Here is a 15,985-nt window from a genome sequence, read left to right as displayed (position 1 = left end):
AAGACAGATATACAAACAAATATGTGTTTTTCTAAATAAAGAAAAGAAAACGTCAGTGGCAGAAGCAAACTTCTATGGCTGTTATTTCTTAGCTTTTTTTTTTAATTGCACCTGCAGTGTTAAAAGATTTAAACTAACTAATTATAACATTAAAAAAAAGAATCAAAACGAAAACTAAATCCTGCAAACGTGACAGCAAACAATGAGGCCATTTAACAGCGCCCAGCTCGTTGCGGTTCCGATGCAATTCATCCGGTTTAGTTAAGAGTTGAGAGGGTCTTTTACATCTTATTTTGAAAGGTTTGGCGGAAGTTGTGCTTATTGACGGAGCCCGACGCAGAGGTTGCCAGCAGCGGGCGGCTCTTGCGTCCCTGCGGGCGCTGAAACACAAAACCTTTCTTGGAAACAGATTCCGGGAACCTCTGTCCGGCTGAACAGAGCTGCTGTCTCCTCTGCGCCTCACTCAGTGAGGGGAGCGCTTCAGTCGCACATCCAGCGCTCAGCACGCTTATATATATTTGAATCATTTTGAAGGACTGAACCGAAAACTTTGGAGGACCGTTTATTATTATTTTATAAATAATATTATAAATATTCACTGCAGGGCTGTTTTTACACTGGTTTCAATCCTTATGGTTTTTCCTGATTTGAGGTAAGAACATTTCTAATATGATTTGGGTAATTATGGGTATTTTATTGCAGTATGCATGATTCAAAGTAAGGTACAAAATAAGGTGAAGAGACGAGTTATTATGAACTGGCGCAGTATAAATAAAGCTGGATTCAGCGTAACTGAATTGGCACATTTACTTGAGTTGTGCGTGTGTGTGTGTAAATATAGATGGGTGTCTTTTTAAAGGTGCTCTTTAACCCTGTGGTGAGGGGACCCTGTTTGTAACCTTAGCGGCAGGCTTCACTGTAAATAAGCACAAAGGTTTTCTGACTGATCACTTTTCCCGTTGTCCTGATGGGAATGGTCACTTTCATGATTATAATGCTTCCATCAGTAGGGTGGTGGAGTGTCGACAGATCTCCAACCAGCTAACACTACGGGGAGATTTGGGACAGACATATTTGACATAAGCAACTCAATTCGCATTAATTAAGGGAATATAGTTCAGATGATCTCTTAGTTAACTTTCCTACATGGTCATCGTCGTCTCCACAGGTGTGCTGTCAGTCAGCAATGGTTGTACAGGCGGTGACCATTTTCCATCATGAGGAACAAAGAAAGTCATCCTGCTCGGATCCTGCCCCTTCATCCTGGGACCCAGCAGATGACCTCCGCTGCATCACCACCACCTTCCAGTATCTGCAGACTTCTGGTACGCCAGCCACATTTAAACACTTCTAGTGTCAGTGTCCATGTGGCTATTAAAAAACAAAAAACAAAAACACTAATAACTGAACTGTCTTTTTCCCCAGGTTGGTACTGGGGTCCCATCTCAGCAAGTAAAGCTCGGGAAGCTCTCCTCACAAAGTCTGAAGGCACATTCCTGGTGCGGGACAGCAGCCATCCACAGTACATGCTGGCTCTGTCAGTGAAGACTCGCTGTGGACCTACCAGCGTGCGTATAGAGTACAGCAAGGGCTGTTTCTGGCTGGACTCTGTCTCCCCTGGCCTGCCTCAGCTGCAGTCCTTCCCAGATGTTCTCAGCCTTATACAGCACTACACCAGCTCAGGCCACGCAGCACAGGACCAGACATCTAGTGACATTCACCCCCAAATGGAACCTGACCCTTCCCAGCACGCAGCTAAAGACAGAGGAGTACCCCTGAAGCTGAAGCACCCGCTTCACAAACTGGAGGTTTTCCCTTCTTTGCAGCACCTGACACGCCTCACCATCAACAGGCACACTAACTGCCCCAACCAGCTGCCCCTCCCAAAGCCTCTGCTCTTCTACTTGCAGGACTATCCTTTCTCTATATAATACCTGCCCCTCAGCGACAGGACAGTCAGACTGGAATATGGTCGCGTCGTTGAGCGGATACTGTGAATCGGGGACTCTTTGATATATTTATGTATAATAAACCACTCTTGACCTCACTGCTCATGAATGAGCTTATTCTTACTGCACTGCTGCTGGTATTCTTCAATAAATATTCAATTATTTTTACATGCCGACCCCAGCTACTGTGAAATGTGCAATGCCAATATGTGAGTTGTTTTCTTTCCTTCTTTTTTTGATAATGTGGCCCAGTGAGAAGAAAGCAGCTCCTAAACCAGCTGTTTTGAGTGTTCTTCAATAAAGCAGCCTCCGCTTATAAATAATAAATCAGTGAAGAAAACATCTACTCTGTGCTTTGTTGCTCTAGCAGAGATGACAGTAATAATTTGGGGTTTCGTAACTTAAAAACAGTTTTTCTCCGTGCTGGAGCCCAGTGGAAGAGATTAAAACTCCAAAATACACACAAACAGATGTGTAAACTGCAAAACAAGACAAAACAACATGTGAGACAAATAAAGGAACCATGCAGAGTCTGTACCCAGAGTTCTGCTGTCAATTCAGTGTTTGCATATAATGTGATGTGGACTTCTTTAGTATTCACAATCCTGACAGAAATCTGATATCTTTCATTTCCAGAAAGGAAACATAAACAAATCAAATGCTCTTCAACGAATGCAAAAGCCAACAAAGAGGGCCTGTTTGTAGCTTGTAGAAGAGGATTATAAATACCATTTCTGAGAATTAAATCTCGGAAATGTTTGTTTTTCCAGCTGTTGTGTGTGTGTGTGTGTGTGTGTGTCTTTCCCTCCCTCCCCTCTTCTGAATTACTGGTCACTTGAGCACACAGATAAATGTGAGGTATTACTGTTTTCATGGAAGCGCATCTGAGCTCGTTTCCACGAGTTGGAACTGAGCAGCGCAGAAAAAGCCTCTTATCAGGATTAGAGTAAGTGCTGCGGTTATTAATACACTGCTGCACTGCCAGCTCACGCTCTGTTTGTGTGCCTTTCAGCTCCAACCTGCCGCCGAAAGGCTTAAATCATTTCTCAGGCCACAGTTAAATGATCGGGATAAGCAGAATAAAATCTCTATCGAGATCACATTGATCTTTATCAGAATGAGGCTCCTTCATTGGGATTTACTGCAATATTAAATGAAGCCTTGTGCCATTTAAGAGCTATATGCTGATACAGGAGGAGAGCTCAGGTTGAAGTAAATGTTGCAGCAGCTCAGTGTAGAAATACTTCATTACTATTTAAAATTCTATTTAAGTAGTGACTAAAGTAAATGAACTTAAAGGATCAGACCATTAATACTCATGATACAGATAAGTCAGTCTACAGCAAATTCTTACTGGCAGCTGGATGTCAGTAAAGTTACTGTAAAAAGTGACAGTAAAAACTTTTTACAGTAAAAAAACCCTTCTGTAAATGATGTAATTGCATTTACAATAAAGTTGCTATAATTTGATTTTACAGTAATTTTTCTGGAATTTCTATATGCAGTAACATTACTGTCATTGAATAAAGATCAGACTTCTACTATACTGTACTCTATAATCTCTTAAATCACACTTTATAAGATGCTCATGTTTTTTGTAGTCTTTACAAAAGTGTATAACAGCATGAACACAGTGCTGTCATGGAAAAATGAGACTTCATCCACTGACATGAAAGCACTGATGGGCTGAACTTTATCTATGGATCTCAAAGCTGTGAAGCAGATTTATTAGAAGTGATCACAGAAAACATTTTGGTACGTCACCCTTTTTCCTGCTTCAGTTTCACGCTGTCAGGCGTGCCTGTGGCCTATTGAAAAGGACATTTAGTCGATGCATTGACTTTCATGGTGCGTACGCCTAAAATAGTTTAGGATTATTTAAAAATGTTGCAGCGTTACCTATCAAAAATCAGTTAGCAGACTAAATCCAGGTAATACTCTAGAAACAAAACTGAGAGCCAGCAATTGATTTTTACTCTAAATCCAACAAAGGTAAAAAAAATTAAGACTGACAAGGATACCGATATTTGATCATTTTAAAATTACGATATTCGGAAATATCAGCTGGGATTGTTTTCATTTCAGACAAACAGATTTCCACAACACTTACATGTAGTTATTATTTACTCATTTAGGCCTTGATTACTCTCCATTGCAGACATGAACACAGACAGCTGGAAACCCGACAGCCAACTAGCCATTATTTATTATACTTCTCTGAAGTCCACTTAAAGTCCATGACCTTGGGTGCATGCATAGTTGATGCGCTGTAATATAAACAAAAAACAGGCAGGTACACAGACAACCACACTGACTCTCGTATTCACAGTCTGATGAGGAAATTTACGTCACGCTGACCCTAGTGGCTCATGGACATGGAAAGTGTAATCCCACCTTTACTCTTTGCCCCACTGCTCGGATCACTTTGTTGTCGTTGTTTGCAGACTTCAAAACAGGTGTTTCCAAAAGGAAGTTGCCTCTGGTGGACAAACTATGAAACATCAACACTCAGAACCAGGTTGAAGGGTGTTTCTCTTGTCTGTCCTTTAATTTTTACAGTGTGTGTGTGTGATCATTCTCTCTGTTCTTCCTATCTTGCATTTCCATATTCATTATGTTATGGAGTCCGATATATTTACTATCCCCCCTTTGCACCTGTCCAGAGTATCTCAGCTTTACCTCTAACTTTTTTCCAAAATGTTCAATCTCAGCTGACCCACTGATGTACTCCTTTCTGATATTGCTCATCCATAAATACACAAAAGAGGTAGAGGGGAAAATCCATGCAATATAAACTAATACACAGTTTTTATTTCACTCCCTCTAAACTTCATAGTATGAGTGTAACATCAACGACCTATGTTGGACATGCAATCTAGACATGCAAACATTAGCACATGCTACTTGGAAATATAAGCAGGTATAGAGCTCAGAAGCTCAGATATGGATAGATTTGATAATACCTTTATTACCAAAATTATGTGTATTGGTAGGCTGATCAGTCCCACCCACAGCATCGAAATACAATTTAGCGGTGATAAAAGTAAGGGCAATCACAGTTGCAAGAAGAATTCTTAGTGCATGAAAAGACACATCCTCCCCTAACTTCAAATATTGGACCAAAGTTATATTAGAAATTGTATCACCTGGAAGAAAATTGTAAAGAGTCGATGATCATGATGATGATAATGACAACTCAGGCAGATCTTTGTAATAAAATGTTATTAACAATGTTGATGTTGCAGTTTGTAGATATAATTGCAGGTGTGAGTGTCAGTTCCTGCTTGAAATTTTTAGAATGATGCTCTCTATTCAAGTTTAATACAGGAAACGCAAATTTCAATAACAGAAAGTAAAATACGAAAAAAAAACCCAATAATTATATGGTACTCTGTCCCTCCTTATATATAACATATGTGTTTAATCTAATATATAAAAAAGCTAATATATATGTTATTTTTATGTTGCTGTATACAAGTATTGATTAAAACAGTGATATTATTATTGTTGTTGTTGTTGTTGTTGTTGTTATTATTATTATTATTGAGAAGAGTAGTGTTGTACTGTAGTACATTGTTGTGCGGTCCCCACCCCCTCACTTCCCTCCTGTTAATCCTTCATAGCGGCGCACAGTAAAGAAGCAGCGGCGGAAGCTAACAAAGCACTACTTGGGCTTCATTTGAGTAGATTTTTAACTAATAACTTGGTGAGTTGGAAATATTTTCAAGAATCCTGTAGCTGTTATATTTTCTAACACTTATTGTGGGTAATTATACTATTGTTCTGACTATAAATCTGTGTCTTCAATATTTCGCCTAGCCTAGCTAGTGAGCTAACGGACCGATAAAGTCATATAGACTTCCGTTATGCTAAGCTAAGTTTAGCTATCTAGCCTAGCAGGCTAAACCGGTACCGGTTTGTTACTGAAAGGAGAAGCAATGATTCCGGCTCAGCAGCTTGAAATAAACAACAAACACGACCTGAGTACATTATATCACACGTGTTGTACGCATTTACTGTAGCACCCCCGAGTTATATTGTAAACATTCAAATTGAGCTTACAGGACACACACATCCGGCTAAGCTAACGCTCGATGATTAGCTAGCTTCAGTAAACACAACATCCTCCTAGACTAAATCTGGGTCAAACACCACCGCGGGGGTCCTAGTTATATTTCGCTGACATACATTTGCATGTTAATACGGCCAGTGTTGTAGTGATGGAATAAATGTTTGACGGGAATAAATGGATGGAATAAATGTGTATTTTTTTGTTCGAGCTTGATGCCGGGGAGGGTCAGAAACACCGGAGCGGAAACGTAACATCACAGTAGAGGGCTTCACTGTATGACTCTTAATTTGTAAGCCAACTATGTCGCGATGGGCCCTTGACAGTATGTACAGTATGGCTGATCAGGGGACCATGAAAAGCCGTGATGGTGGTGATATTGTCGCAGAAAGCTGCACAGTTAGCCCCGGTGTTATTTTGTTTGGACTTTGCCAGCACAGCTGAAGGTTGCTGGCAGTTCATCGTTTATCACAGGCATAGTGTTAGAAAGTTGGACAATGCTTCAGTGTAATAAAATAAAATTACCCACTCTGATATAGATGACGTTCACGTGTTTTAATCAATCTTCTATATTTTTTCCTGAAGCTATGGCAGCAATCAGGAAAAAGCTGGTCATAGTGGGAGATGGAGCCTGTGGGAAGACCTGTTTGCTCATCGTGTTCAGTAAGGACCAGTTTCCAGAAGTCTACGTGCCCACAGTGTTTGAGAACTATGTTGCTGACATTGAAGTCGACAGCAAACAGGTAAGCAGTATTTATTTCTTCCCAGAATCGGTGTTTTGTAACTGGAGGACTCTAGTGGCTGCACTCATGTAATGCTAAACCTATAGACCAGGGTGGGCAGTTAATTTTCACAGGAGACCTACATGTTAGATCTAGTCTAACCTGCATGAGTTTGAATTATTGAGCAGATTGAGTTCTGCTTATTGGCAAAATTAATTGTCTGACCTGCCCACCTGCTACCGACTGTGCACTGCTTGAAGATATTTCAGCTTCTAAACACTTTTGGCAGGTCGAGTTAGCACTCTGGGATACAGCAGGTCAAGAGGACTATGACAGACTGCGCCCGCTCTCCTATCCAGACACTGATGTCATTCTCATGTGTTTCTCCATTGACAGCCCTGACAGTCTTGGTAAGTAAAAACAGAGGAGACTCAGCAATGTTGCAGCTCATTTTTAATTTTAAATTATTATGACTAAACCACCAAAGGCTTTGTGGGAGGGGGAAAAAAGACTATTAAAAAAGGGAGGGGATAGCTCAGTAGTTAAGAGTGTTCGCCCCATGATCAGAAAGTCGGGGGTTGAAATCCACCGAACGGCTACCTGAGTAAGGTACCATACCTGCACACTGCTGCCTGGGTGCTGGATTGATAGCTGCCCACTGCTTTACTGAGTGAATGGGTGCAGAGAAGGCTCTCCTTGAGTTAAAACCTCTGGAGATTGTTTTGAAATCTGAAACTCTTATGTGGGCCAGTTCTTTGTGTTTTCATAGGTGGTTAAAGGTGATTTTTTGAACACCTTCTAGTAGGGCTGCTCAATTAATCGAATTTTAATCACGATTACGATCTGGGCTTTCAACGATCATTAAAAATGACTGAGCCGATTATTAGCCCTTCCCTCATTTATCCGCGACACCTTAAAGGCCGGTCCGTGAAAATATTGTCGGGCATAAACCGGTCCGTGGCGCAAAAAAGGTTGGAGACCGCTGATTAAGAGGACCCGAGGGAAGCTCGGAAAGCTAAGCAGAAGTTATTTGGAGAGGAGAGTGACTGCCGTTGGTTGAAAAGAGTTAAAAAAAAAAAAAAACTTCAGTGGTGTTGCACACTATTTTATATTATTTTTTAAAGTCATTGTTAACCCTTTAAAGCCGGTCAGAGCAGCACGCTCCGTTTTGCGTAACTATTTTTAAATCCCTGTAGAACCTGAACTGTGTAAGCTAGCGCAATAATTTGTTTTGCATATGAAACCGGAGGAGTTGTACTTACATCTGATGCCATCAGCTTGTCCTCGGTCACGGTTTCGTTCCACATATAGCTTTGCAAAAATTGCATAAAAAGCGCTTGCAGGAACAAAAACATAATATTCCAGAAACACTCTTTGCCGTTCCTATCAGCTGTTCCTAACACTTCCCACAGTGAAATGATGCACATGCTGTTTTCTTTGCAAATTTGCATCATAGGATTGTTTTTTGTTTTTCCTGCAGTATATAAAAATTGCTGTATCTCTAAAATAAAACTATGAAGACACCCAAAATAAATTTCCTGTGGTGGGAAACTATTTTTGCAACTTTATTGTATTTAAAGTTTTGAGGGATAAACCTCTTAAACTTCTCCAAGTAGAAATATATGTAAACAAAACAAAAGCGATTTTCAATTTTTTTTTGTAGTTTATTGCACTTTTTTGCAATTTATGTAATTACTATGCACTTAATGCATACATATTATTAAAATATGGGCTATAACAGTTGTATTGATGTATAGCAACTTGAAATGCTCCCACAAATGGCACTACAGCATGTAAAAAAATAATATAAGCTCTGGTGGACTTGGTTCTATAGTAGGTCTTAAAGGGTTAAATAAATATCGTCAAATAATCGTGATCTCAATTTCAGTGAAAATAATCGTGATTATCATTTTTGCCATAATTGAGCAGCCCTACCTTCTAGTTACTTCCACCACCTAGTTACCCCTACTCTATTTAAGGTCTTTGCCTTGTGTAGCACATAAAAGACAAATTCAGGATTCAAATATTGGCCTGAAAATTCAGAGTAAAATGTTTTTTACTTTCCATTTGTTTGTTTTACCTGATCAGCTTCTCTGTTAAACCTAAATGTTTAAATACAAGGGTTTCCATTTAAAAAATGTATTAGAAAAAATAGGATGGTAATACAGAAGAGGCAGGAGTTACGCGCTATATTATTACTATATATATTTAACAGTAGCGCCTGCGTTTTGAACCAGTACCTGGGTAAGAAGGAGTATTGACAATAATGTCACAGCAATCTTGCCAGGAATAAGACGAAGTGTACTAGAGGATACTGGCTTTTAGCTGCTCCCTCATTCACATGGTGTCACCACAGTAGGTTGCCCCCCATGTTTGATTTGGCAGATTCACCGGATGCCCTTCCTGATGAATGTGTAAACCATAACACTATGGAGCCACTTTTTTTTTTTTTAAATATATGTGTATATTTATTGTAAATAATGGCTTGAGCACTTGCAGTACCATTGGTAATGAGAAAAAAGAGTTCACTGTAAACAGACCCGATGGAAATTCTTGAGATTTGGTCATAGCTTGAATAATCTAATATTAAGAATCAGAAACATAGAAAACAGCTGTTGGACACGGAGTCATGTTATGACTGTCTCCCACCATGAGTCTCAGTTTGCTCTCCTCTGTACATCACAGTGGACGCACATTTATCATGTGATCTGTACCATTACAGCACACCTTGTTCTCAAGTTTCTCCATCTAAAGTATCTGCTCTTCTTGATTCAAGTCCACACCACCTTATCTCGCATACAGCCCAGAGCTGCAACTTTTACAAGTTAAAAGAAAAGTCACTAGCACTGATTTTAAGTTAAGACAAATAATTGTTTAATTTCTGCTTGCTGCCAAATGTCAGCATTTTATTTATTTTTGCATTGTTTGCACAGCAAAACATGTTAAATGAGTCTGTGATCATTAGTGTTTTCCTGCTGGGTTACAGAGCAACAGTACGGTAATCCATTAGGAAAATAATCAACAGCCGTGTGTCTCTGCTTTGAATGCTGCTATATTTGTCTCCTTATTCAGAGAACATCCCTGAGAAGTGGACCCCTGAAGTGAAACACTTCTGCCCTAATGTTCCCATTATACTAGTGGGAAACAAAAAGGATCTGCGTAATGATGAGCACACTCGGAGGGAACTTGCCAAAATGAAGCAGGTAAAACTTAACGCCCTGAGCAAGAAAACAAACAAACTTTGTCAGTGAAAGATTTTTTCCTAACATTGCTTCTTGACCTTTATATTTATTTTAGGAACCCGTTAAACCTGAGGATGGGCGGGACATGGCTAACAGGATTGGTGCCTTTGGATACATGGAGTGCTCTGCAAAAACAAAGGATGGTGTGAGGGAGGTATTCGAGATGGCTACCAGGGCTGCACTACAGGCCAGGCGGGGAAAGAAGAGTAATAAATGCGTCCTACTGTAAAAGGAGGCATGAGGACTGCTTCCTGGAGGGGGAAAGAAGGAGAATTAGGTCAAACCTACCCCCAACACAACCCACCCAAAAGACTGTTCTCCCCAGTTTTTACTAAAGATGTAATGCTTTTACTTTTCTTTTATTTCTTTATTTCTTTTTGGTCTTAAGCAAAACTAGTCAGGTTCTGTCAGTATTCAACTTTGAAGTTATGGAAAATACTTTTTTTGTACTTAAACATAAGTAAATTTGCCATAATAATCAAACCTCCTTTATCCACACGTTCTATGTAATCAAAAAGGTCAGCGGGGGAACCGTGGTGTCAGCCTGCCAACTGCAGTTAAGTGCTTAAGCCCTGCGAGCTGATCAGAGGAATGTTTCCACAGCCAACTAGGGTTGAAGTACCTGCTCACTGTGACCCGTAGTCCTTTAATTATTGACAAACTCGTGCACACAAAGTCAAAATTTGTTTGTGTTCTTCATAAACAAATCTGCATTATGATCACATGCACAATGCGAGACTGGAAAATCTTTTTGCTAAAATGCAAATGGAAACTTAGTGTTTTGTGTAATAAATTACTTTGTAAGAATCTGGATAACTTGCATCACTTGATTGAACACTGAATTAAACTGAACTAATGAATTAAAGCCCTGCCTAGGAACAGAATTCAACTTTATGCAGTGGTGAGGAAAATCAAAGGCTAGTCTATGCTTTAGGCTCCTCAGTTTATGGTGAACATTTTGGATTAATACGGGCCACTCTTTGGCCGTTCCCCTGTGAGCTGAGCCTGAGTGCACACAAGCATGTCAATGAATCCCATTAATAGTTGTTAAAAAACTGACAGCCGAGATGTTTACTGATCAGGACAGTGAATGTGAAAAATAAACCTGCCCAGACTTTCTGGGGGTCAAACTGCCTCTACCTTCACTTTTTGTTCTAAGAACATCAGTAATCATCTATAGTTGAAGGTGATCTTTTTCCTGAATGAAAACATGAGCCAAAAGTAGTTTCAAACTTTTACTCAACATTTAAAGCAAACACAATTGAGAACCCCACTTCTTTGGTGTCTTTTCAGTTTTACATGTAAGAACTGAATTTTTGATTACAAATAATTATTATTAAACCTACTGAGCTTTATAAACAGTGAAAACAGAGGTATGTAACAAATATACAGTTAAACAATTCATTGGATGCACATAGCTAAAACTACTGCAGTTTCACTTATCAGTGTATTAAATCCAACCTTAATAATGCAAAGTTCTGGAGAGTGTTGAGCACTTAGTTTTGTCCAGGACTGTTGGATTCGACTGCATTTATTTTTAACTGGGTGAAAAACATTCAAGCTAAAAAAAAAAAACCAAACATATAATGGAAGGAACAACTTTGGTGAAGTAAAAATCTATATATTGCCAGTGAAACTGATGCATGCTGGATTAAATTTATTTAACCAAAAAACAAACCCATACACTCAATGTTTGTTTAAATCAACAACAACCCTTTGTGCAGGCTGTAACAAACTGGGGGAAAAAAACTGGCAACACAAAACATCTGCAGCTCACCATCAGAAAATCTATAATCATCAGTTCAATAGTCATGCGTTCTTCTTGGCGGGAAGTCCTGAGCGGGCGAGAAATATCGGAAGAACAGCCAGCGCTCCTAGAGCTACTGCCACCAACGGTCGGTAATAAAGCCAGCCGAACCCAATAACGATAAGAGACAACGAGCAGGAGACGCACAAGGCGAAGATCTTCAGTCCAATGGAGACGAGCTCTCTAAGGACAGGAACCCAGTCCACTGCAGGAACACAACAGACAGGAAGTATGAATAATAGAAGCAAGGAAGGAAACTCACAACTGTACAGCAGCAGAGTTAATTTACCCAGCGTGTAGATGATTTGCATGCTCAGCTGGATACCAAGGAACATGAGGGCCCAGCCTGCAGCCCGGAGTCCCCAAGTCTTCATGCTGTTAAACTGGTGCTCCTTCGCAAACACCTCCTACAGATAACACAGAAATACGCTTTACCCAGATAGACACACAGAAAGAGAATTTAAACCAACAAATGGAAATGAAGCCCACGCTGACCTCCGCAGAGAGCTCCTCCAGATAAAGGATCTCCAGAGTGTCTCCTGATCTGGTTTTAAATGGCAGCAGCTGCTCCCCTCTCTGCATGGCAACCATACTGACCTGAAAAACCGCATGTGAAGCAGAGTTAGAGACTTAGTTTTAATCTAATATAAATACATAAATGAGCAACTCTTTTGACAATATTTGTTCCTGCTCATATTTCATGGTAAACTGAACATTTGTTTGTTTGGGGCTTTTGGTTGGAATTTAACAAACGGCACATTTGGCTGAAGAACATACATCTTTTTCCTCAACAAAACAACTTTTTTTTAATAATCCCATAAATGTAAGCAGCATGCCAAAGGAGACCAGAACTGTCCTCATGTTGATCTACTAAACTTTCAAAAAAAAACAGCTGTGAAAAAGTTTTACCATGATTATTTGGTGCCGTGTAAATTTACTCATTTAACAGTATAGTACATTCTATATGTTTACAGTATACAATTTTTTATTTCATGTGCAGTTTTATAGTAGTACACAGGTACATTTTTAGATCAAAACAATCAAGAAAATATCCCATGTCATTCTGTTATGGATAAAACTTAAAAACAATATTAAGTTTCCATACCTCCACCAAAATATTCTAATAACTACTCATAAACAGTAAATGTTTGAAATACTTGATCATATTTGACTATCCAAATTCTATTTGTGTTAATAATCATTTAAAACACTACTTAAATTGATTTTTATGAAAGTTAATGATAAAATATTTTATTATTGAATGTTATAAATAGCAACATAAGAACATCATGTAGGTTGTGACCAAAGACAGTACATAAAAGATGGACATAGCTGTAGTGAAGTCAACCTCAGGAATAAGGGTTAGAGTTTACTGAGAATATTGCATGCTCATGACTATTATGTTCTACTGAAGATTTGATGCTAGCAACTGAGACCATAAACTTATTAGGAAAATGTTTACTGGGTAACAGTGAAATGAAAAGTAGGGTCACTTTTCCATAAACTTCTACACAATCAGACTTTGTTTTTAACCAGGAGTCTCCCCCTGGTGGCCATCAGAAAGAATGCAGGTTTAAGGCACTGAATTCACTTTTCAGATCCTGAAGGTACATCAGTCTCCTATAAACAGACTACAGTCAAGACCCAGTGCAAATGTAGGCAGAGAATGTGTTAATCAGACATTTGTAGCTTGTACCGTCTGAGCAGGGCCGTGGCGTGAGTTGTCACTGCTCAGTCCAGCGAAGGAGAACCTCACCCGCACGTCACCCACCTCATGAATTCAAACAAATTCAAAGTCAACAAGTGTGGAACGCATAACATATAACAGAGTGCAACACTGAGATTATTTGTGAGGCACTCACGACTAGATGCTCACCTCTGGCCTGCGTGGATTTGGAGTGTGATAGAAGTAGTCATCATGAATAGAGAGAAAAGGGTCCAAGTTAAAGACAGGAAAATCCCCCAAACTCAGTGTCTGGAAGTTATTTATCTGCTCCACCAGGCCTGATGATAACCAGGAAATTAACTGAGTACTAAAATCCAAACACATGAAACACAGCATATGTGTAGTGGCTGTGTGTTTGCTTAGACACAAACCTTTAGACAGAATGAATGGCCCAGTTCGGACTTCAGGAGACACCACCATCACACTCTCAACAGCCATGGCACTGAAACACAAAGACTGAAGTGAGCATGGACTGGATGCCCACATAAACACAAGAAGACCATATTAAATATATTTTAGTACCTCGGGTTCTGGTGACCAATCTCCTTATCAAAATTACGACTGTTCACCAACTCTGCCTTCCACTCAGTGTCTACAAAAAAGGAGTTATAAAATATAACCTCTATGCACAGGCTGTGCTGTTACCAAAGATTACAGACTGCAAAAAAGAAACTCACTGTAGGTGTATGTAGTTTCTGTTTTGGTTTCACCGTTCTCCTGGTAATCCCTGAATTAAAACGTACAGTCAGCTGCATTCTAGCCAACATGTCCACACCCAGTCCCACCCTGAGTGCTGACAAGCCTTACCTGCTCTCATGGTACTCCACCCACTGATACATCTCCACCTGCCGCTTCAGCTTCACTGCATGCACCACCACTTTGTAGTTGGGGTCATACAGGGGCTGCACAGACACATCAAAATTTAACAGCAACAAACCAGATGAAAACACTTACCTGAAGACAACAACACTTCCACCTCTACTAATAATTATGATCAGCTGATTGGTGCATGCAAAATTCTTAATGCTGGATTATTAAACACGACAATGTCAAAGTCTGACAATGTAATCAGTACAATAATGCATTACTATAAACACAAACAAAAGAATTCAAGTGAAACTATATGAAGCTTCAGTATACAGATTAAACAATAAAACATTAGCAGAATCAAAACAAGGAACCCATTTATTTTTTGTGGACTTAAATGTGCCACACATTTAAGTCCACAAAAAATAAATTAAAAATAGAATCAAATACTAGCAAAAATATTTACATGTTGTACAACTCCTGAGGTTGTGTATTAATTTAACATAGATAAATACAACACTATTTCTCACTGTCTGAGTCTCTCTCAACATTACCTTCTTTTGTCCTCCTCTGCAAAGATATGAGGGTAAACACAGCCAGATAACAGGCACCACCGCCTGTTTATCTAAACAAACTAAGGCAGCCCTGAACTTTTTAGACATCACCCAACAGAGATGCACGTGAGAAGGCAAACAGCCAGAGCAGAAACTCTTTAACCTGCCAGCCCCATGGAACAAAGTCTGCGTGATGTCCAATTGCATCCATGCGAGAAAAACATACATAATCGGTCACAGAGTTCAGAGCAAGCAAGCGGTCGTCCGCCCGAGCTGATTCCTCACCTAAACTGAAAGGAGTATGTTCTGACCCGATTCCCCCAACATTGCTCAGTTCTCTGCAATGGATCAATGGATGGATGTTCTTTTACCAAATGTACATACAAAGGTTATTAGGTTTCTATCACATATTTAAACAAATATGTAAATTGAGCTGTAGGGAACAAATAGTTAACTGAAATGACAATGAAAACTAGACTTGGAAAAAAACTAAAGCCAACTAAAATAAAAATAAAACATCTTCCAGAGTTGTCCTTTATTTTTAGTGTACTTGTCAGTTTGGTAAAATTCTGTTATCACAGAGTGCCTGATGGGGCATGAATACACATGTTGAGCTACACTCTGGATGACTCAGTGAGTCAACAAAGAGTTGTGTTTGTGGAATTCCTACACTGATTTTAATTCATTACATGAAAAGATTAAAAAACACTTCTTATCAAATGCAGTGAGCTACACACACTGCATTTGCTTGAGTGTGTAGCTCAAGCAAATGCAGAATGATGGAAGTTCTTAAAATATCTGGATGTTCGATATCTGAGCACAGTTTCGGAGGCCTGCAGAAACCATAATTTTAGGGGTAGGGGACGCTAAAACTATACAGAAGGCACAAGTTTTGAAGTGCATCTCCACCTGAAATTTTGTCATGCAAATCTGTGACAGTCAGGTTAAAGGCTCCAGACAAATATCCTCTAGAGCTGGGCGATATGAGATTTTTTCATATCACGATATGTTTTTTTCATTTCAGGCGATAACGATATCTATCACGATATAAGCCAAATAACTATATTTGTAAGATTTAAATGTGCCGTTGCTCACAAGTAAAATGTGAA

The 15,985-nt window shown here is 39.5% G+C and overlaps 3 protein-coding genes across 4 annotated transcripts in view; 2 read left to right on the top strand and 1 right to left on the bottom strand.

The window, feature by feature from the left end:
* The first annotated feature begins 363 nt into the window (after positions 1-363).
* cishb (cytokine inducible SH2-containing protein b) lies at positions 364-2,279 on the top strand. Its single transcript, XM_005741466.2, has 3 exons — positions 364-652; positions 1,169-1,325; positions 1,426-2,279. Exons 2-3 carry the CDS (start codon positions 1,187-1,189, stop codon positions 1,929-1,931), a joined length of 645 nt encoding a protein of 214 aa, XP_005741523.1. The 5' UTR covers positions 364-652; positions 1,169-1,186; the 3' UTR covers positions 1,932-2,279.
* A 3,264-nt stretch (positions 2,280-5,543) lies between these two features.
* Positions 5,544-11,112, top strand: LOC102205557 (transforming protein RhoA). The gene is made up of 5 exons (XM_005741465.1): positions 5,544-5,655; positions 6,604-6,761; positions 7,030-7,150; positions 9,813-9,943; positions 10,038-11,112. The coding sequence occupies exons 2-5, from the start codon at positions 6,606-6,608 to the stop codon at positions 10,209-10,211; spliced, it is 582 nt and encodes a 193-aa protein (XP_005741522.1). The 5' UTR covers positions 5,544-5,655; positions 6,604-6,605; the 3' UTR covers positions 10,212-11,112.
* Positions 11,113-11,204: 92 nt separating this feature from the next.
* tmem43 (transmembrane protein 43) overlaps positions 11,205-15,985 on the bottom strand; it is an 8,416-nt gene continuing 3,635 nt past the window's right edge. For both annotated transcript variants that reach the window (XM_005741460.2, XM_005741461.1), the window contains exons 4-12: positions 14,323-14,417; positions 14,193-14,242; positions 14,038-14,107; positions 13,887-13,957; positions 13,666-13,793; positions 13,486-13,560; positions 12,285-12,386; positions 12,079-12,196; positions 11,205-11,994 (exon numbers count right to left, since the gene is read on the bottom strand). In XM_005741460.2, the coding sequence (XP_005741517.1) occupies positions 11,792-11,994; positions 12,079-12,196; positions 12,285-12,386; positions 13,486-13,560; positions 13,666-13,793; positions 13,887-13,957; positions 14,038-14,107; positions 14,193-14,242; positions 14,323-14,417 (912 nt within the window). In that variant the 3' untranslated portion in view covers positions 11,205-11,791. The remainder of the gene's footprint in view (positions 11,995-12,078; positions 12,197-12,284; positions 12,387-13,485; positions 13,561-13,665; positions 13,794-13,886; positions 13,958-14,037; positions 14,108-14,192; positions 14,243-14,322; positions 14,418-15,985) is intronic.

This window comes from Pundamilia nyererei, unplaced genomic scaffold, assembly GCF_000239375.1.
Source record: "Pundamilia nyererei isolate P.nyererei 1_Seehausen unplaced genomic scaffold, PunNye1.0 scaffold00110, whole genome shotgun sequence".
NCBI lineage: Eukaryota > Metazoa > Chordata > Actinopteri > Cichliformes > Cichlidae > Pundamilia > Pundamilia nyererei.
Note: the sequence above shows the minus strand (reverse complement) of the source record. Positions and strands in the feature narration are given on the sequence as shown.